Genomic DNA, 21445 nt, shown 5'->3' on the forward strand with positions numbered 1-21445 from the left:
TTCGTGAAATTCAAGTGGCAACATTCGAATATGTGAATCCGATAATCATCTCCTCCATTGATGTATTTAGAGGAGTTGTGTCGAAGCTGAAGTGTTCGTGAAAATCAAGTGGCGGCATTCGAATTATTGTACTGGATAATAGTACAGACAGATTTTTCCTACTAGAAAATACAAAAATGCAAGACTAAAATGCCCATGTTTTTGGATTAACTATTTCTAATTTCATCCTTTTAGCTTGTACATTAAAACAATGTAAACCGCTTGGACAATCGCGCAAACTAGCCAAGTGACACCTGTTAGGAGCCCGATGGCGAGACAATGGTCGCTAAAGTATTTCCCCCTCAGCCACACCATCGATCTTTCAAAGTAAACTTGGTGGATGGATCCAGGACCGGGTCATCTTGTTGAGGAATGTCCCATGGGAAACAAAAAATTTCCTACGCTCATTAAGATCAATTTATGAAGATCAACATCTACGAAAGGGGGAATGCATCTACATACCCTTGTAGATCGCTAAATGGAAGCGTTGAGAAACGTGGTTGATGTAATTGAACGTCTTCGCAATCCAATCACGATCCAATCACGAACGTCCCGATCAAGTGCCGAACGGACGACACCTCCGCGCTCAGCACGCGTACAACTCGATGACGCCTTCACCTCCTCGATCCAGCGATCGATGGTGAAGTAGAGGTTTAGTTCTCCGGCAGTACGAGGAGTGGTACCGGTGGTGGTGGTGCAATTTCAGCAGGGCTTCACGAAGCACTGTCGCAACGCAGCGGAGGAGAAAACGATCTAGCGAGAGAGCGGAAGGGCGCCGCCAAGGCTTGGTGTGTTGGATACCTCCCTCTCCCTCTCTATTTATAGGAGGAAGGGATAGGTAGGGTGCAGCCTTGGCCCCTCCTTCAAGGGAGGGCTGGCCGACCAAGAGGAGAGGAGTCCACCTCCCAGAAGGGAGGTGGGCGCCCAAAGGGAGGACTCCTCCCTCCCCAAGGCACCTCCTCCACCTACCCTTGGGCACATGGGCCCTTTAGGGGTCGGCTGCCCAGCCCATCAGGGGCTGGTGCACCACCTCTTAGGACCATGCGCCCCCCCCCCCCCGGGGGGTGGGTGGGCCCCCGGTACAATACCGGAAAAGCCCGAAACTTTTCTGAAACCCGAATACCACTTTTCTATATATAAATCTTTACCTCCAGACCATTCTAGAGCTCCTTGTGACGTCCAGGATCTCATTCGGGACTCCGAACAACCTTCAATCACCAACACAATAACTCAACTATCTATATCGTCACTGAACTATAAGTATGCAGACCCTGCGGGTTCGAGAACTATGCAGACATGACCGAGACACCTCTACGGTCAATAACAAATAGTGGGGACTGGATGACCATATTGGTTCCCACATATTCTACGAAGATATTTAATTGTCGAACCACGATGCCAAGGATTCACTTAATCCCGTATGGAGTTTCCTTTGTCCATCGGTATGTTACTTGCCCGAGATTCAATCGTCGGTATCTCTATACCTAGTTCAATCTCGTTAACGACAAGTCTCTTTACTCGTTCCGTAATACAAGATCACATGATTAACTACTTAGTCACATTGCTTGCAAGCTTACTGTGATGATGCATTATCGAGTGGGCCCCGAGATACCTCTCCGTCATACAGAGTGATAAATCTCAGTCTTGATCCATGCCAACTCCAGAGACACCCTCGGAGATACCTGTAGAGCATCTTTATAGTCACTGGCGGAGCTCCCCGGTGGGCAGGGTATGGCACCTGCCATACCTTGATTTGTAGCAAAAAAAATTATACCTAATACTAATCACTACTTAACCCGGCCACTAAGCCCATTAGCCCAACCGGTGCGGTCCTCTCCCCATGGCAGTTCGCACCAGACACAGGCCATTACGAGCACGGACCATCCCAGTCTCCATCTTGACCATACCACGCCCCACGACACGCACAGAAGCGCCGCACCCTATGCGCACATCAAACCCTAGGCGGCGGCTGCTCCAACTCCGAGCGACACCGCAGCGGCGCGGGCCAGCAAACGGGCGGCGGCGGCGCGGGTTCAGCCGGGGCTGCTGCTTGCGGCGGCGCGGGCCAGTAAACGGGCGACGGCTGGGGCGCTGGGCTCCGACTCCGAGGGACGCCGCGGCGGCGTGCAGGTTCAGCCGAGGCTGCGGCCTTCGGGGGCGCGGGCCAGCAAACGGGCGGCGGCAGCTGGCCCCTCGGCAAACGGGGCTGGGGATTACCCCCAAATTTTCAAAAGGAGATTACCTCCAGATTTTCTGATTGCCCATCAAATTTCTAGTTTTTTTATTTTTGAAGATGGAAAGGAAGGGAAAGAACATAGCAAATCCAAAGAAAATGAGAGGAGGTAGTTTCTCATTTTTTTTAAATCTTGTAGCATTTTTACAGCAGCTTCAAGTCTTTAATTCAAGCAAATATGTTTGTAGTGATGTATCATGTATTAATGTTGTGAATTGTAGGTTTGACAAGATATTTTGAAGTGCTTGGTAGTGGTAGCAGCTCGAAATCGAACCCAAGCACCCAGGAAAGTGTCAATATTTCTGTACATGCCACTCAAGTGGAAGAACAAACTATAGATTCTGTTGAAGCTATAGTGGAAGAGAATGTTGAAGTTCATGGAGTAGAAGGTATAACTATTTTTAGTGAAGATTATATAAATGGTGATCCAGGACTTCGCATTTCACTTGATAGATTTGCCTCCAACATTAAAGATGATGTTAGATCTGCTTATATACGAATGGGTGCAACTCAACCAACAAGTTGCACTTTTCCCCCGAATAGAGATGGTAGATGCTTCCGGCCACAATGGTATAAGGAATTTGATTGGTTGGAATATAGTGCAACAAAGCATAAGGCCTATTGCTTCTATTGTTATCTTTTTAAGCATGACCGAATGGATGATAAGTTTGGGCATGATGTTTTCTCCAAATTGGGTTTTGATTGTTGGAAAAATGCGGTTGCCGCATTCCGTAAACATGTTGGTGGTCCATGTAGCATCCACAATATTTCAAAAACAGCATGTGATGATTTTAAAAATCAAAGGGCAAGTGTGAAAAGTAAAGTTACAACTTATAGCAAAGATGCACTGGTCAAGTATGAAACTCGTGTGGACACATCTTTGGGCATTGTAAGTTATCTAGCATTGCAAGGTGAACCATTTCGTGGACACGATGAATCCACTACTTCTTTGAACAAGGGAAACTTTTTAGAGCTACTTGATTGGGTGAAAGAAAGAATTCCAGAAGTTAAAGTTGCATTTGATGAGCTTTGCCCTAAGAATGCCAAAATGACTTCCGGAAAAAATCAAAAAAAATCCTTGCTTCTCATTGTGCAAATGCGGTCACCACAGCAATCAAAGGAGAGATGGGTGATTGTCGTTTCTCGGTTCTTATTGATGAGTGTCGAGATATATCTGTGAAAGAACAAATGGCCGTGGTTCTCAGGTATGTGTTTAAGTTTTAAGTGTATTTGTGTGTTTTGATCATTTTGTTCTATGTAGTGGTCAACTAATTTTATGACTTTCCATAGGTATGTGAGCAAGCAAGGAGAGACCATTGAACGATTTTTAGGCATTAAACATGTCCCAGACACAACATCTGCTTCTTTAAAGAAAGCATTGTTGGAGGTTTTTGCTAAACACGGTCTAGTTGTTGCACGACTACGAGGGCAAGGGTATGATGGGGCATCTAATATGAGAGGGGAATTCAATGGCCTGCAGAAGTTAATTCGAGATGAGAACCCATATGCTTTCTATATCCATTGCTTTGCCCACCAATTGCAGTTGGTAGTTGTTGCTGTTTCGAGATGCTGCAAGGGTGTTGAGGATTTTTTTGAATATGTGACCATGATTGCTAATCTTAGTACTTCATCTTGCAAGAGGAAGGATAAATTGCTTGACAAGCAAAAAGAAGTTCTTTTGGATAAGATTGAGAGAGGTGAGATGCCCACGGGAAGAGGGAGAAATCAAGAAACATCCTTGGTCAGACCCGGAGATACAAGATGGTGCTCTCATTGCACAACCTTATCTCGCATTGAATCAATGTGGGATGCAGTCATAGAAGTTCTGGGCATTGTGGAGGATGATGTGCGTGTTCCATGTAGGGCAGGAGGTTTGGTTCATCAAATGGAGACTTTTAGCTTCGTATTCATTCTGAAGATGATGCTAAAAATCCTTCGTATGACAAATGATTTGTCTCTTCTATTGCAAAAGAAGGATCAAAATGTTGTTCAGGTATGTGATATTGTGATGGATCTTGTTATATGTAGACACCTTCTATAATCTATGATATATTTCGCTCATGTAAACAAACATGCGTCTAAAATTGTAATTGTCTCATTTCAGGCAATGTCATTGGTTACAGATGTGAGAACACGTTTGATCAACTGGAGAAATGATGGTTGGGTGCCACTCTTGAAAGATGTCAAAGCCTTTTGCACCAAAAATGGCATTCCAATACCAAAGATGGATGACATCTTTACAAAGTGGGGAAAATCAAGAAAAGGTGGACGAAACAATGTCACAGCTGATCATTTTTTCCGTGTGGACACCTTCTATGCTGCTATAGACTCCATCATCACAGAGTTTGATCACCGTTTTAATGAGGTATCTTCAGAGCTACTCCAGAACTTCTCTTGTCTTGACCCAAGAAATTCTTTTTCTAGGTTCAATATGAATAAGCTTGCTAGACTCACAGAGATTTATCATGAGGATTTCTCAGATTATGAACGTGAACATATAGTTGATAATCTTGAGCTATTCATTATCCATATGAGAAGAATTGAAGATTTTAGAGATTGTCATGATATTGCAAGCCTAGCTAAAAGGATGGTTGAACTTGAAAGGCATGTCCTGTTTCCTACTGTTTATCGTCTCATTGAGTTAGCATTGCTACTACCGGTAGCGACGGCAACAGTTGAAAGTGCCTTCTCATCAATGAAAATCATCAAGACCGAGTTGCGCAGCAAGATGTCTGATGGCTGGCTTAATGACTTAATGGTGTGTTACATTGAGCGAGGGATCTTCAAAAGTATTGATCTTCGTAAAATTAAGGAAGATTTTCAGAAGGAGGGTAGGGCACTGCCATTGCCAGGGTCTTCTAGACGTCATTAAAAGCTTCATTATCGGTATGTTTTAGGTTTTTTTTCATTGAAACATGTCTACATTCTCATTATCGGTGTGCATTGTTAATGTCTATTGACTCTTTTGATTCGCATAAAAAAATCTTAGTGAGACTTCGCCACACCTTAAATTTTTTTCGTGGTCCGCCTCTGTTTATAGTCACCCAGTTACATTGCGACGCTCGATACACACAAGGCATTCCTTTGGTGTTAGTGAGTTGCATGATCTCATGGTCATAGGAACAGATACATTGACATGCAGAAAGCTATAGCAGTAAATTGGATACGATCAAACGGTATGCTTAAGGTTTGGGTCTTGTTCATCACATCATTCTCCTAATGATGTGATCCCGTTATCAAATGACAACTCATGTCTATGGCTCGGTAACCTTAGCTTTGATCAACGAGCTAGTCCAGTAGAGACATACTAGGGACACTTTGTTGTCTCTGTACCCACACATGTATTTAAGTTTCCAATCAATACAATTATAACATGGATAATAAACGATTATCATGAATAAAAATATATGATAATATCTAGTTTATTATTGCCTTTAGGACATATATCCAACACGTCTGTCAAGTTTCAAGCATGTTTCTCACAGGCAGTTGTTGGCGTTGTCGGTAGGGTCGAACACGATATGCAAAGGTCACCGAAGCATTGGGCCACCTCGTCACCGTCGCGGTGGATGTGCATGATGACACATTTTCTCGAGATGAGCTCCACGTCCTTAGCGGGGCATGCCATTTGGGAAATGAACATGTAGTAAGTCGTGACGTGTGTTCCGACAGTCTCTCCGCTTCGCTATTCCAACTCCATTAGGTTGCGCAGCGACCGCCAGTCTCATTGTTGATCTCTAGGCAGGGCACCTCCAACGTGCTGCCACCACGGTCCAGCTTCACGTCCATGATGCACGTCTCCATTTTCGCTCATAGACTCGCTCTTGAAGTTCATGCCCGCCTAGTTGTACTATGTCGTTGTGCGCCACCGACCCATCGACATAAACCGGGTCGTTGCACCAGGCGAGGGTACTGCAACAGGCTCCAAGGGCATATGTAGAAGATGGAGAAGGCTGCCTGGCACCGCCTGACAACATGGTCGGTGTTGCCATTGTGTATCTTTGTATTCACATAAGATCAATGGCATACTATGTGGTCTCATCGATCGCATGATCCCTACCATCAAAAGTTGTGGACCCTTCCTGGGATCAATATAATCTGTGTGGATCCCATATTTATGATATTTTGGTCTTTCATGTACCTACCTATTATGCGTATCCATAATAGATACATACCAATTTATCCAAGTACATAATCAGAAAACGCAAGACTAAAGATGCCCATGTTGTTGGATCAGCCATTTCTAGTTTCATCCTTGTGCCTTGTAACTCAAAACAGTGTAAACAGCTTGGACAACCGCACAAACTAGCCCGGTGATACCTGCCAGGAGCCCGATGAGCAGCCAGGGATTGCTAAAGTATTTCTGCCCTAGCCACACCATCGATCTCCGAAAATAAACTTGGCGGATATGGCTCCGGGACCGGGACCGCATGTCTAGCTTCAAGCATGTCTCCCACAGGTAGTTGGTGGCCTTGTTGTTAGGGTTGAACAAGATCCCCTTGCAAAGGTCACCGAAGCACTCGGCCACCTCGTCATTGTTGCGGTGGTTGTGCTTGATGACACATTTCCTCGACAGGAGCTCCACGTCCTTAGCAGTGCACGCCATTTGGGACATGAACACGCAGTAAGCCGTGACATGTGTCCCGACCGTCTCGCCGTTCCGCTGCTCCAACTCCATTAGGTTGCGCAGCAGCCGCCATGTCTCGTTGTCGATTTCCAGGCAGGGCACCTCCAGTGTGCTGCCACCACGGTCCAGCTTCACGTCCAGGATGCAGCGCACGTCCCCGTTGCCGCTCATGGACTGGCTCTTGAACTTCATGCCCGCCCAGTTGTACTCCGTTGCTGTGCGCCACCGGCCCACCGACACAGACCCATGGTACGACCCAGGGGAAGGTACTGCAACAGGCTTCAAGTGCATGTGTAGAAGATGGAGAAGGTTGCCTGGCACCGCCGGAATTGGTGGCACCATGATCGGCGCTGCCATTGCATAGCTTTGCATCCGCATAAGATTAAGCGCATACTCTGCGATCCCATCGATCGCATGATCCCAGCCATCCAAAGCTGTTAGGTCGCCGATCTTCTCAATCACAAAGAACGGTATCTGGTTCTCCGCGAGGTAGAACACGTCGCGCACCACCTCCAAAGCTTCAACGTGGCGGGAGATAGATGCGGAGGGCGAGGTGATGCCGGCACCATTTGCGGTGGACACCGAGAGCGAGGTGATGATAGCGCCACTTGCGGGAGACCCTGGGAGCGAGCCGAAGCTGGCGTTGCTTGCTGTGCACCAGGAGGGTGAGGCCATGTGGTTTCTGGGCTGTGCTTGGAGTTCTACGAGTCGGCAGAGTATGTAGCAACCATCTAAAAGGAGCATGCGCACGAATTGCTCGCTCGTCATGTCATCAAATGAGTTGGCGTAGCAACCTCTCGCCTTGAGCTCAAGCCGTGTTAGCTCGTTAACATAGACCTCCATATTCACGCCGGGTTTCGCCGCCGAAAGTATCTTGTCAAGGCTTGCTAGCTTGTCGTGCTCCAACGAGAGATGGAGGTTCTTGTTCAGGGGCCGAGGGTAGTGGTACGGTCCGATGGAGACGTAATCAGGATCATACTCGCTGTTGTCCACGTTGCGTGTGAGGTGGCGGACCTTGGCGATGATGATGTCGCCGAACTGCTCCTGGGAGGAGTTCAGGATGGTCAGTTTGTCTCTGAGTTCATTGGCCAATGGAGACGTCCCGAGACCGTAGGAACCCGGATTGCTAGATTGGCCTGCAGTACGAGAATCCCACCAGTCAACAAAGAAGTGTGATTATTACAAATCTTATTACATGATGAAAAATCTGAAACGACAACCCAAGGATATGTAAGTTTCCTTCGTACCTTGCTGTTGCTGATCCATTTGCTTGTCCCCTTCCTTCACTTCCTTGTAGCTGCGCTCGTGATATGTAGGTTTTCTACAAGCTCTAAGACTGCGTTTGTAGGTGTAGGAGTAGCATAACATTTATAGACACATGGTGCAACAAGGCATCAGGCCTGCGACTTATATGTAGCCTTTTTCCTACTACTTTAAGTTCCAATCCAGATAAGAACAGAAGATTCCGACGGCATCCTTTCGTTGTTAGATTACGCAAAAAGTTGCTCAGAAGCCACTATAATTGACACACTTTTCCGAAAGGAATCTACATATTAGCTACAAGTCAATCAGGCACTGAGGTGAAGGGTCTGCATTTTCCTCTCGTCTTTCTCCCGTCATACTCATACCTCAGGAAGGTTGCCTGGCTCCGTGATCGTCACCTACGGGAAAGAATGCGAATGGTTTGGCGTCATTGCTTGTCTTGTTTGGTTCACTTTCGGCTTCACGATCAAGCGAGATACCGCCACCGATTGAGAAAGGAGCGTTACTGTTTAGCCTGCTTGGCAACAAGGCTAGTTGATCGGTTCATCTTGCTGCCTTTGGCGACTTCCATCCATTACAATACCCTCTCGTAATGAAATACGAAAATATATTTCATGATGAATCTAATGACACATTGGAAATGTGCATACTGATATTTTTAGAATTTGGTGAAATTTTATAAAGTTTGACTTAAACAAAACTAATAGGCAAAATGGTGAGAGTATTTACCAGACTTTTTTTCAGAGTTTAAGAGCTAATTTCATTATGTTGTAATACAATAGCAAAATTTAATTAATACTACAATATTACTCCCTTGGCTCAGAAACCTAACATGTATTTCAATGTCCGCGTTCAAGTATTGACCATAAGTTTATTGTCCAATGTTTTCTGATTGTTATAACTCACGATATTATGAAAGTATCTTTACACCAATTCTCCGTCACATTTTTTATATATTATTGGATCCAGTTTTGTCAAATCGTACAAATGGGCAATCAACTATGGAGCTCCCTTCGTATTAACGGGGAGTTAAAGATCTGGGCGATGGTTACTCACTTACTCTCCTTGGTCTTGTGTGGATGGCGGGTGGAGTGGCGGTGACTGGTCCTGGCGATGTAGTTGCTCGTGGTTGTTTATAAGCTCATATCTCGATCTAGAGGCCTAGGATCGTTCGAAGTGGGCCTTCCCGTGTGGTGAGCACAGTGTGACGTGGGATAGAAACCAAGCGGAGTGGATTACAAAAAAACAACATCATATTTGAAGTTGTCATCCGGAATTGCCACCACATTTTGCGTCACAAAAATCTACCACTTTTCTTGTTAATTTTTTTAATAAATTCAAATGAACGATTTGAAGCACTTAACCATGATTTCTGACATGGTTGGCCCACCGGTCAGGCGCAACGTCAAACAAGTGAGACGGTGAGTGGGTTGACGGACGTTAGGGTCGCGCGCTAGGTCAACACACCCTCCATCTGTCATGCTCCTTCCAATTCCTGTTTTCCTCCAACTTTCTCTCTCTCCCCCCTCTCTGTCTATCTATTTATCACTCTCTCGCTCGCGTGCGAGCGATGGCGGCGGCGGCTAAACCTAGCGGCAAGGGCGATACGATAGGCGGCGGAGGGACGGAAGCCGATGGTGATGGCTTCTTAGAGGTGGACAAATTGCTCGGTAGCAGTAGCTTGCCGATGAAGCGAGCTGCTTCATCAGAGTGGTCCCATTCGACCCCTTCACCGCCGGAGATTGATATCGAGTGGGGGGGGGGGGCGGCGGCGGCCCTGGCCTACAAGATAAGGGCTTCTCGCATCGACGAAGGCCATCAATGGGCTTCTGGGTTCGGCAGCGTCTGGTACTCCTCCCTCTCTTTGTTGCATTTTTAGGTTTTGTCTAATTTAGGGTTAGTGATTATTTGATTCATATGGATTGGGGTTTGTGACATTGGGTCGAGATCTGGAGTAGCTAGAGTGTAGGGCTAGGGTTTGCTCTCAGAATGTGGTATGTAGTTTCTCGTTAAGTTTGTAATGTCTTCAAAGTACATATTGATGTACTCCTTGTTGGTTGTTTAATGCATTGTTTTATTTTTTTGACATGTTGAATTACATATATGGTTTGTTTTGCATATCAGTCTTTGTTTATTACAGTACAGGAAGATTACATATGAGTTTCATGTTGATTTGCAGATATTTAGGTGACATGTAGTAATCCTCTTAACTTATAATAATTATTATTTCTGTTACATCTAAAGTAGAATGATGGGTAAATATATGATTCAGTTATGATAATTAATAGATAGTGATGGATAAATATATGATTCAGTTATAACTCAATGTAATAGACAATGATTCAAATTTAATAAATTAGTAATTCTACTTATTTTTGTGTAGTTTGGATGATGAGATATGGGGAAATAGGTTCCATTTTCAAGGAAGAGACAACTTGGAGAGAACCATTTCTTTTTTACAAATAACCTTCATTAACATGTTGACAGTGATGGTGACTCGGGAGGGATATACTGAAGGTGACTACATGTTCTATGTGAAAGATGTGGGAAAGGGGGCAGCATGTATGGAGGCCATAGAGAGTGGAGATATGGTAGAGGATATTCTTGACCAGTATGCTAATAAGAAGTTGTTGCACATCATTGTAATTAAGGCTACTTAGCCTAATCCGGGAGATTCGAATAGGGGAAACATTATTGAAGAATAATTACCAGTATACCAGTTGGGAAATCCAACATAATGAGTATAGATGAGGTTGGGGTGTTGTTTCCCATTAAACAATCTAACAGTGATGAGTTGTATGTTGACCCTATCTCTGCTCACAGCGAGGTGGAGATCTTGTTTATGTTAACACACGGGAGAGCATGAATGTGCAAAAGTCAAGAGGCAAAGAGAAAGTACAGGAATAACATGGCCCCTCTAATGAAGGATTTGTTAATTCAACTCGTGTGAGTACAACCTAGAAGATCATGACAGGGCTATAAAGGAGGAAGATGAGATTATTGAGCAACTGAGGTAGTGGAGGAAGCAGAGAGAAGATCCTATGATTCACTTTGAAGGAGACCCGGAGGATGAAGAGATGTGCCGAGAGGTGGAAGACTCGGACAGAGAACCTGAGACACCACTTTCTCAACCATTTAAGAAAGTAAGAAAAGCAGGACCAACTACAAGATCTCATCATCAGGCTGAGACTAAGGCCATTTTCGACTTCATTCCATCTGATGATTCAAGTTGTTTCATTGGAGACTACCGCAACAGTGATTCAGATGATGAGGCTGGTATATAAGCTATACCACTTCCTTGTGGAAGAAAGAGCCAAACCAAGAGTGTGAGGCCTATGAAGTGATATGATGAGACAAGGCCAAATTCTCGTGAGCAACTCTTCTTGGAATTGTGATTTATTGATGTATATTAGTTTAGAAGAACACTTAGGAATTATCATATCAGGATACTGAGAAATTTCCATTAAAATAGGAAATGTAAAGATAGGATCATTGTGTGGTGCACAAAAAGGGAAAGTAGATGTACATTTACATGACTGCATCAAAGAGTTCTCATGAGAGGACATTCTACATCAAGAAGGTGATGCTACTGCACAACTGTGGTGCACATGGAGAGAAAACCAAAGTGATAGTTGATTGGATGGCCAAAATTTTGAGCAGCATCTCAGCGAAGATCCAAGGGTTGGAGTGGATGGAATACTGGAAAGGACAAAGATAAAGTTTGGATGGGAAATGCCAAAGAGCAAGGCCTACATGGCAAGGTCAATGGCAATTGAAGTGGTGCAAGGTGACATGAAAGGACAATACACAAGATTTATGGAATATCTTCAAGCACTGCTTGATACTAACCTTGGGAGCACATGCATTGTCACAATCACATAGATTGAGCTCCATCCTAGTCCTAATCCAAGGTTCCACTACATGTTTCATTGTGTGAATGCTTCCAATGAGGGTTTGTGAATCAGTGTAGACCCTTCATAGCTATGATCTCTTGTTTCCTAATTATCATTGCTATTTATGCTTTGTTTCTCAAATATTTCTATTAAATGTTTTAGGATTAGATGGGTGCTTCATCAAACTTACTATTGGGCAACAGATATTGGCTGCCACTGGCAGGGATGGGAATAACAATATTCCCAATTGTTATTGCCATTGTTGATAAGGAGGACAAGGATAGCTGGACTTGGTTTCTCGGTCAGTTCAGGGCATGTATTGGAGAGGCGAACAAATGGGTAAAGACACAATCGTCTCTGACAAACAAAGGGGATGAATGATCTTCACCTCAAGTTTTAACTTCAAATAATTATGCATTCAAATAAGTTTCTTCATCAGAATTGACCAAAACAAGTATCTACAAACAGGGGATGTTCAATGTCATACAAGTTGTGTTTCCACACTTACCTCAAATATATTTTCTAAGACATATCTACGCCAATTTTCAATGAGGCGGCTTTCAAGGTGAGGCATTGAAAAAGCACATGAAAAATGTTGCATACTCATATACCAAGCATGGTTTTGAGGTAGCAAGGGATGAACTGAGGAAGGAGGGTGAAGAAGCTTGGAAGTGGTTGTGCAAAATCCCTAAGGAGACTCTGACTAGGCATGACATGGATTACAATTGCAAGATAGATCTCGTAGTGAACAATCCGTCATAAGTGTTTAACAAGATGATATTAGATATCACGTCCAAGCCTGTCAGGGGTTGTGTTTATGGTTTTAGAACTAAATTTATGATCAAATATCAATCAGTTAAAGAGAATACAAAGAGAAGTATGTGGGAAATCACACCCACCACCTACATGAAAAAGTTAGAGGAATCAAAGAAGTACTCCAGGCATTGCATTGCTTACACGGAAGGTCCTGGCATTTGGAAAATCGCGAGTGGGGAGGCAACTTATTGTATGAACCTGGAGAAATGGAGTTGTGAATGCAAGAAATGGGACTTAACTATTGTGCCCTGCAACCATGTAGTCTATGCCATTACTAGAGTGAAGCTACAGTTAGAAGACTTTGTACATGATTTCTTTAAGAAGCCACACATCATCTACCGTGTATCGAGACCTCACTATTGTCCTAGGACACCCACTCAAGATATAGATCCACATGTGTTCAAGGCTAAGACGGGCAGGAAACAAACTGCAAGAAGAAATGGTCAATTTGAGGTTCCAACACCTAAGGATACTTCAAGGATGACCACTATCACCTATAGCAACTGCAACATGCAGAAACATAGGTACACCTACTCCCCTGAGCCTCTCAAGCCCGTCGCCGGAGCGCTGCCGCATCCCAGGCCGGCCTGCCCGTGGAGAAATGGAAGGGGTTTGTCTCCAGCAGAATTCGCGACTGAGTTTCTTAAACATGACCATTGTTGCAAAAAATTCTCCCGCAACAGTACCAATGTTGCAGAAAGACGAAGAAAAAAATTCTACAACAAAGTGATTGTTTGTGGAACTCGACCGTTTTTTCAGGAATTAACGGGCCTAAAGTTTATTTTTTGCAACAAAGCGATTGTTTCTGTAACTCGACCGTCGTTTCAAGAATTACTGATTGCCTGATCAATGTGGAATGCACATTATTTAGAACTAAAAATACCGACAGTTCCATGAAAATTCCGAATACTTTTTCCTTTTTTTCCAGACAATTCTTGAAAATTCCTAATACTTTTTTAATAATTATGATTTAATAAGCAAACAATTTTTGGAAGAATTATAACAAAATTTAAAATTCTAAAACAGGATGAATGCATGAATTTGATTTTTTGTTGAAAAACCAAGAAAAATTATTAAATTTAAAAAAATTAAGAAGCACGAATATATTTGGGACAAGTTCGTAATTACAAATACATAAAATTGAATCTGCGAACAAATTTTCAAAAAGTGGAACATTTTCTAAATGTGTACAAATGTTCCTATTCTCTAAATGTGTACACAAAATTTTTAAAAGTAGAATTGTTTTTGAAAAGAACACCGAACAATTTTGAAAACGCGAACTAATTTTGAAAGCACGAACATTTTTTGAATTTTTAAAACAAATTTAGAAATTGAGAACAATTTAAAATTTGGAAGTGCGAACAATTTTTTATAGTACGAACATTTTTTGAATCTTGAGAACAAATTTGAAAAGCACCAAACAAATTTGGGAATCATGAACAAAATTTTGAATCATGGACATTTTTGAATTTTGAGAACAAATTTTCAAACCGAGAACAATTTTTAAAAATCCTGAACAAATTTGAAAGAGCGCGAACATTTTTTAAAGCACGAAAAAATTTTGAATCTTAAGAATTTTTTAAAGCACGAACATTTTTTGAATCTTAAGAAATTTTTTTTGACATTGAGAACAAATTTGAATCTGTTGAACAGATTTTAAAACCGAGAACAAATACAAATCATTTTTTCAAAATCGAGAACATTTCTTGAAAATCCAAAACTATTTTTTGCAAATCTAAAACATTCTCTGAAACATAAACAGAAAAGAAACCGGACAATGCAGCCCCGCTACCTGGGCAAGCCCGATCCCCGCTCGCTTGACACTCCTTCGCACAGAGCAGCAAATAGGGTTTTCCGATCCAAACCTCGCCCTCTCCAGCGCTTCGCTAATGGCAATTCCTATTTAATACTCGCGGGCGGCAAACAATCAAGGAAACGCCCAATACGGGATTCGTGTGTTTGTTTTCGTTCTCTGCTGTTTTTTTTCTGCGAGTAACTTTCACTGCTGTTTCTTTCGTTTGTTTTTTATCTCCTTGCACGTGCCTTTTCTGAAATAAATAAAAAATCTCCTTCCACATTTTGGGTTGTCTCCTTTTTTTTTCTTGTTTTGTTTATGTTTCTGCCGGTCTTGGTTTTTCTCCTGTTTTTTCCTTCTGGTTTTCGGTTTTTCAACGAATATACAAATGTTCAGTATGTTTTTAAAATTTCTACATTATTCGAAAAAAATTCAATGTATTTTTATTAAAATGGTCAGTGCATATTAAAAAATTGTTCAACCTATTTTTTGAAAATGGTCAAGCCATATTAAAAAATTGTTCAACGCGTATTCAAAAATTATTCAACGTATATATTCACACTTTTTAAAATGTTCATCATATAGTTACAAAGTTTATCATATAACATATATTAGTAAAATGTTCAACATACATTAGAAAATGTTTAATGTGTATTGTTTTGAAAAAAACGAAAATAGAAATGAAACTTAATACTTCGAGTGTCGAATATATCACTACCACACGCTAGATAGACCAAATTATCACACTCGTTCAGCATAGCGAGGCCGCAAGTTCGATCCCTGGGTCATTCATATTTTTTGGTTATTTGTTTATGTGTGTGAAGCTCGTTACCTTATAAAGGGTCGGCCCATTCGCTCTGCCTTCAGCGAAGGTATGACCATTTGCCGCCTGTGGGCGGCAAATAGGGGCTCTCTTCTTTAAAAGTGTTTCCCATCTCTACATAAGAGAACAATAGTTTTGTATGGACATATCAGCGCATTACTTCATAGTGACTCCTTTCAAAGCCATTTTCAAAACCCTTTCACCTTCTCCTACTCGGCTCGACTTGTCATGAGCATCGAGCAACAAGGCCTCCATGTCGTTCATCGTCTTTGTCATGTCCAGCACGTCATCTCTGAACCTCCACTACAGAGTGGTCTCCTCCACCGCGAATCTACCGAGCTTGCTGATGACTTGTTTCCCTGTAGCACTCACACGGGGGTGGAGTCACGATTTGAACATGAGGGGGCGGAGAACGTATATGTCCGGTAATACAAAAAAGAAGCTACAATTCTGTCAATGGGTTTGCACTCTCACATATGTTTGAGTTAGAAGCAAAATGGGCTTGAAAACCCGAATACATTTTCGTTGTATTCTCTCTTCATATTTTTTATGGGGTTCTCTTCTTCTTTATATCATTGAAAATTAAACAAAGAGCGACACTAGATTTCTAAATTAGAATCTGTCTTATCGAATTACTAAATTAAACAATTTTCTTCAGAGGAAGTGCAAAAAATTACCAAAAATACTATAGAACGGTGACATACATTGATTCCTTTAAGTTAAATTTGATCTGTTTATGTATGATACTGAAAGCGAATGGCGGCAGCGTAGGGTCATACGGAACCACCAGAATGCCACAAACGAAATTACGAGGAGGATAGATCGAAAGGAAAGTAACCTGGTCCATCGCACGGCTGATCTTTCCTGATATCTACAACTAGCCATCAAGGCTCAAGCGGTGCTTTCTCATGTTTGGGCCTTTGGGGCTAGAAAGTTGCCACATTGGGCCATAATCAGTTTACCATTAAATTGACAAATGGCAATACACTTTATACGTACGACTCACACGTAGTAACAAAATTTTATAGGGGGCGACATGATGGGGGTGTCTGACCCCTCCCCCCCCCCCCCCCCCCCCCCCCCGGTCTCTGCACTTGCAATTGCGCCCCCAATGCCGCTCATGGCCGGGATGAAACCCCCTCACCCCACGAGCAGCAACCAACAAGCTGGGTCGCACCCCCAACTATCCACTTGATCTAAAAATGAGACAATTCCATATTCCAATCTCGAACTACCACCGAAGTCTAAAACACAGCCCTAAACTACAAAATCATCTAATATACAACTATGACTTTCAAAACCGGACAAGAAAACAACCCTGGATTGGTTTTGGCAGTCATCAGCCTAGTCAGCATCAAGTTGTACGCCATGCATGTGACCATCTCCCGAATTTGGAATTTGCTTCTATTTTTTTATCCAGTCGACAAAACTTCTTGAAAGTTCCACTCATTGAATCTAAGGGTGTGTTGATTTTTGAGAAAAAAAATTCAATGTTTTCTGAACACTTTTTTTTGGCCAAAAGTTGAAACAAAAAGGCTCTGAATTTGAATTTTCACTCTAATTTTTATTATTCTTGGCAAAACTTGCCGATACTTTTGCAGATTGAATATAATGGTTGTGTGGATTTTTTAGAATTGTTTTAATTTTTCTAGGAACTTTTTTTTTTTTGGCCAAAATTTGACCCAAAAATGATTTGGCACTCACTAGACGGTTGACTCGTCAAAATCAGTCAAAAACCACCTCAGGGTTGTTTTTTGTCTGGTTTTAAAAGTTCAGGATTGTAAATTAGAGGATTTCGTAGTTCAGGGTTGTGTTTTAGACTTTTGTGGTTGTTGGAGGTTGTAATATGGACTTATCTCTCTGCAAATCACAATGGCAGACCGAAGAACCGAGGCTACTTTTAGATCAGAAGGAGGCTGGAGGTCTGGAGCAGTGAGGAGAAGCTCATAAAGAGATCTCACCAACTAAAACACTAGGTTGCAGAAGGGGGCGGCTTCCAGCTTCCTCTCAAAGATCATCGCCGGCGGGAAGCTCCGCGGAAAGCAGCAGCTGGTAGCGGCATACGAATCGGCGGACTTGGGAGTGGACTCTGGAGTGAGGTATGGAATGCGCGAGCAGCTAGGTGGGTACGTAGGAATAAATACAGACAGCGATCACTATAGATGAGCTACAGGATTAGGCGCGAAAACCATAGACCTGTAGGCTGTAGCTGCTTAAGATGCTGGAAACACAGACGCTCCCGGCTGTTGGATCTTTGTTACCAGCATCGATCACTTAGCTGCATCACAGAGACAAGGAGGGTGTCGATTTCTTCAGACTGAAGCGTCCATGTTTAGAGTTTTTCAGTGGTCTACACACAGCAAGCAAAACAAGGCATCAAATTCATCATATGAATCATGAGCTATAAGCGACATAGGAACCCAGAAATGTTAAGCTTGTGGGCCACCTGGATGTAGATAGGTGTCAATTTCTTTAGACTGAAGCCTCCATGTTCAGAGTTCTTCAGTGGTCTATGCATATCAAGCAAAAGAAGGCATCTGGATGTAGATACTCTGCAAACTGAAGGGTTACCGCGGTTCTCTGCATGTGTTATTCTAAAACTAGCACTGCTGCTAACACCCCATGTCCATGTAGTTGCATCGGCAGCATGACACAATGCAGCACCATGATTTGCATTTCCATCATGAGTTAGTTATCAAAAGGATTGTCTTTGCTTAGTAATCTGCAGTTACGAGTCTATTATTATAACTGGACTAGTAGGCTCAAAGATGCAAAGAGTGTTGAAGGCTTGTGTTGTGGTGAAGAGAGAAAACAGAGGGTATTTCGCTGAATGCAAGTGTTACTGTTTTGTATTCAGAATGCAACCTCTCTTTTTTGTGGGTGATTCAGAATACAACCTCAGATTAATACATTTTTGTAGATGATTCTTAGTAGTACTAACTTAAATGTGGTAACTAACATGTCACAAGTACCTCACTAGGCCAAGCTTTTTAGGGTCGGTTCTTTTGGTAGTTTTTTGGGCTTCTAGTATAAGTTGTCCTCTATCCAATTTATTCTAGAAACCCAACTAAAAATATTTTTTAGATGTGTACTAGTTAAGTCGTAGACTTTTAAAAAAATCGTTAGACTTTTAGAATAAGCTGGGTAGAGGTAGCTTATTTTAACTTATTTCTAAAAGCCAACAAAAGAACTGGACCTTGTTCAGCTGAGTAGAAGAGTCGATAGGAAATGTCTGTTCAGTGATCAGGCTTTTTCTATTTAATAAATAGTTTTTTGGAACTTTTTTTAAGAAGGAACAAATTTTGTTTTCGAGAAGGAATAATTTTATTGTTGTAAAGAAGGAACAACTTTTTGAGCAAGGTACATACTTTTCTTAATGGGAACGTTTGTTTCAACAAGGAACAGAAATGTTTTCCGATGAAGAATGAACTGTTTTATTATTGCAAAGAAGGAAAAAATATACCAAGATACAATATTTTTTAAGAAGCAATATTATTTGTAACAAGGAACAGAGACATTGTTTTCCGAAGAAGCGCCTTTGTTGAACAAATGAGAAGCTTCTTTTACCTTGCTTTACAGGTTGATACATTGTGATCAGTTAAAACTCGGATAAATATTCCATATGGTAAAGAATAAAATAAATGTGTTTTTTTTCTTCAACTTAATACAGGTGCGGGCTATTTCGTTGTATCAACTAGAAAATTCTGATATTGTATTTCTGACGACAGAACATTACCCTGCTGAAAGCCAGATTCTACAAATTGATGTTGTTAACATGTAGGAGACCGTGGGGCCCTCTTCCTATGAACCGTCCAGGGAAGGAAAATTATGACACCGTGGCATGGAATACTTGTTCACTTACTGTTCGATGAAATTGCTCAAACATGATTGTTATAGTAGGTTTGTGTTGTGGAACATAAGTTTCAAGTCATGTACAATTGGACCGATGAAGCTCCTTATGTTGAACACCTTGAAACAGAGAATGCACGCCATGAGTCCATTCATCTCTATAACCTACTTTATTGACAAAGTTTGGTGGGAAGCCGCATGAAAGGACATGGATGTCGCTTAGGGGGGGAGGGGGGGGGGGGGGGGGGAGGGGGTGAATAGGTGTTTCAAAATAATTACGATTTAGACTTAAACAAATGCGAAATAAAACTAACGTTCAATTTATCAAGCACAAAACCTAAAATAATTAGGCTCACCTATGTGCACCAACAACTTATGCTAAGCAAGATAAACAACTAAGTGATAGCAAGATATATGACAAGAAACAATGTGGCTATCACAAAGTAAAGTGCATAAGTAAAGGGATCGGGTAAGAGATGACCGAGGCACGCGGAGACGACAATGTATCCCGAAGTTCACACCCTTGCGGATGCTAATCTCTGTTTGGAGCGGTGTGGAGGCACAAGGCTTCCCAAGATGCCACTAAGGCTACCGTAATCTCCTCATGCCCTCGCACAATGCAAGATGTCGTGATTCCACTAAGGGACCCTTGAGGACGGTCACCGAACCCGTACAAACAAGGTTGGGGCAATCTTCACAACTTAATTGGAGGCTCCCAACAACACCACGAAGCTTCACCATAATGGCATATGGCTTCGAGGTGACCATAAACGCTCGGGGCAATCTCCACAACTTAATTGGAGACCCCGATGCTTGCCCGGAGCTTTACACCACAATGATTGAGCTCCGAGGCACCACCAAGCTTCTAGAACGCCAAAGCATCCACGAAGAACAATCTATAGGGGTACCAAGTACCCAAGGGTAATAAGCTTCTCAACTTCTCACTTTCACGTATCACCATGGAGAGCTCAAACCGATGCAACTAATGCAATGGCAAGAACACACGAAGTGGTCAAGTCGCTCACACTGAAATCCCTCCACAACAACAAAAGCTATCGATAAATATGAGAGGAAGAACAAGGAGCTTACAAAGAACTCCAAGATCAAGATCCAAGGGGTTCCCCTCACATAGAGGAGAAAGTGATTGGTAGAGATGTGGATCTAGATCTCCTCTCTCTTTTCCCTCAAGAACTAGCAAGAATAACTCGAGGGATTGAGAGTTAGCAAGCTCTAAGAAGGTCAACAATGGGGGAAGAACACGAGCTCAACGGATGGATAAGGTCCAATGGGGAAGAAGACCTCCTTTATATAGTGGGGGAACGAATCCAACCATTACCCCCACTCACAGCCCAACTAGAGAGGTACTACCGCTGCCCGGAGCGGTACTACCGCTCCCAGAACGTCCGAGGGAGCGGTAGTAAAAAATTACTACCGCTCCGGGGGCAGTACTACCGCTCGCACCAGGAGCGGTACTACCGCTGGATACTGAAACTGCTCTAACTTTCGCATACGAACTTCGAATCGAGCAAACTCAAGCTTGTTGAATTCACAACGACAAGAACTATCCAACAGCAACATAAAATCTTAATAACATAAAGTTATGAAAAATGCCAATGATATAGAGAAGTGACATCACTATGAATGAAGAACCGGCAAAAACTTCCAACATTGAAAACATCATAGAAGATGCATATGGACTCCGTTTTCGATAAACTCGAGCTTGTCATGAAGATGACCATAAGCTCTAAAACTCACAAAGAGAAACACCAAACAAGAACCAAGAAATATGATGCATTGATACAAATGGTTTGAGCTCTCAACGAACAATACGATCAAGCTACTCACTTGAGAGCCCCCCTTGACAGTACGACAATCTATCCTAAAATAGAAAACCTATCAAGGGCAAACCTATACCTTGCACCTAGTCCTCTTGAGCTAGATGATGATGATCTTGGCTTCCTCAAGATGGACCACCATTCTTGATTGCCTTGGTTTGACGAAGACTAGTTGATTGCTCCCCCATACTTACTATGGATGAGCCACTCTTCAACACATCTTCACAAGTCCATTGCCACCACAATGGACGACAAGCTTCAAGCATGATATC

At 42.5% G+C, this 21445-nt stretch overlaps 1 protein-coding gene and 1 pseudogene across 1 annotated transcript; both read right to left on the reverse strand.

Moving 5' to 3' along the window:
* Positions 1 to 222: 222 nt before the first annotated feature.
* LOC123428860 lies at positions 223 to 6513 on the reverse strand (annotated as a pseudogene).
* Positions 6336 to 8263, reverse strand: LOC123431034. The gene is made up of 2 exons (XM_045114852.1): positions 8147 to 8263; positions 6336 to 8035 (listed from the first exon to the last, which is right to left on the reverse strand). The coding sequence occupies exons 1-2, from the start codon at positions 8163 to 8165 to the stop codon at positions 6522 to 6524; spliced, it is 1533 nt and encodes a 510-aa protein (XP_044970787.1). The 5' UTR covers positions 8166 to 8263; the 3' UTR covers positions 6336 to 6521.
* Between the last annotated feature and the right edge of the window lie 13182 nt (positions 8264 to 21445).

Source organism: Hordeum vulgare, chromosome 2H, assembly GCF_904849725.1.
Source record: "Hordeum vulgare subsp. vulgare chromosome 2H, MorexV3_pseudomolecules_assembly, whole genome shotgun sequence".
Lineage (NCBI taxonomy): Eukaryota > Viridiplantae > Streptophyta > Magnoliopsida > Poales > Poaceae > Hordeum > Hordeum vulgare.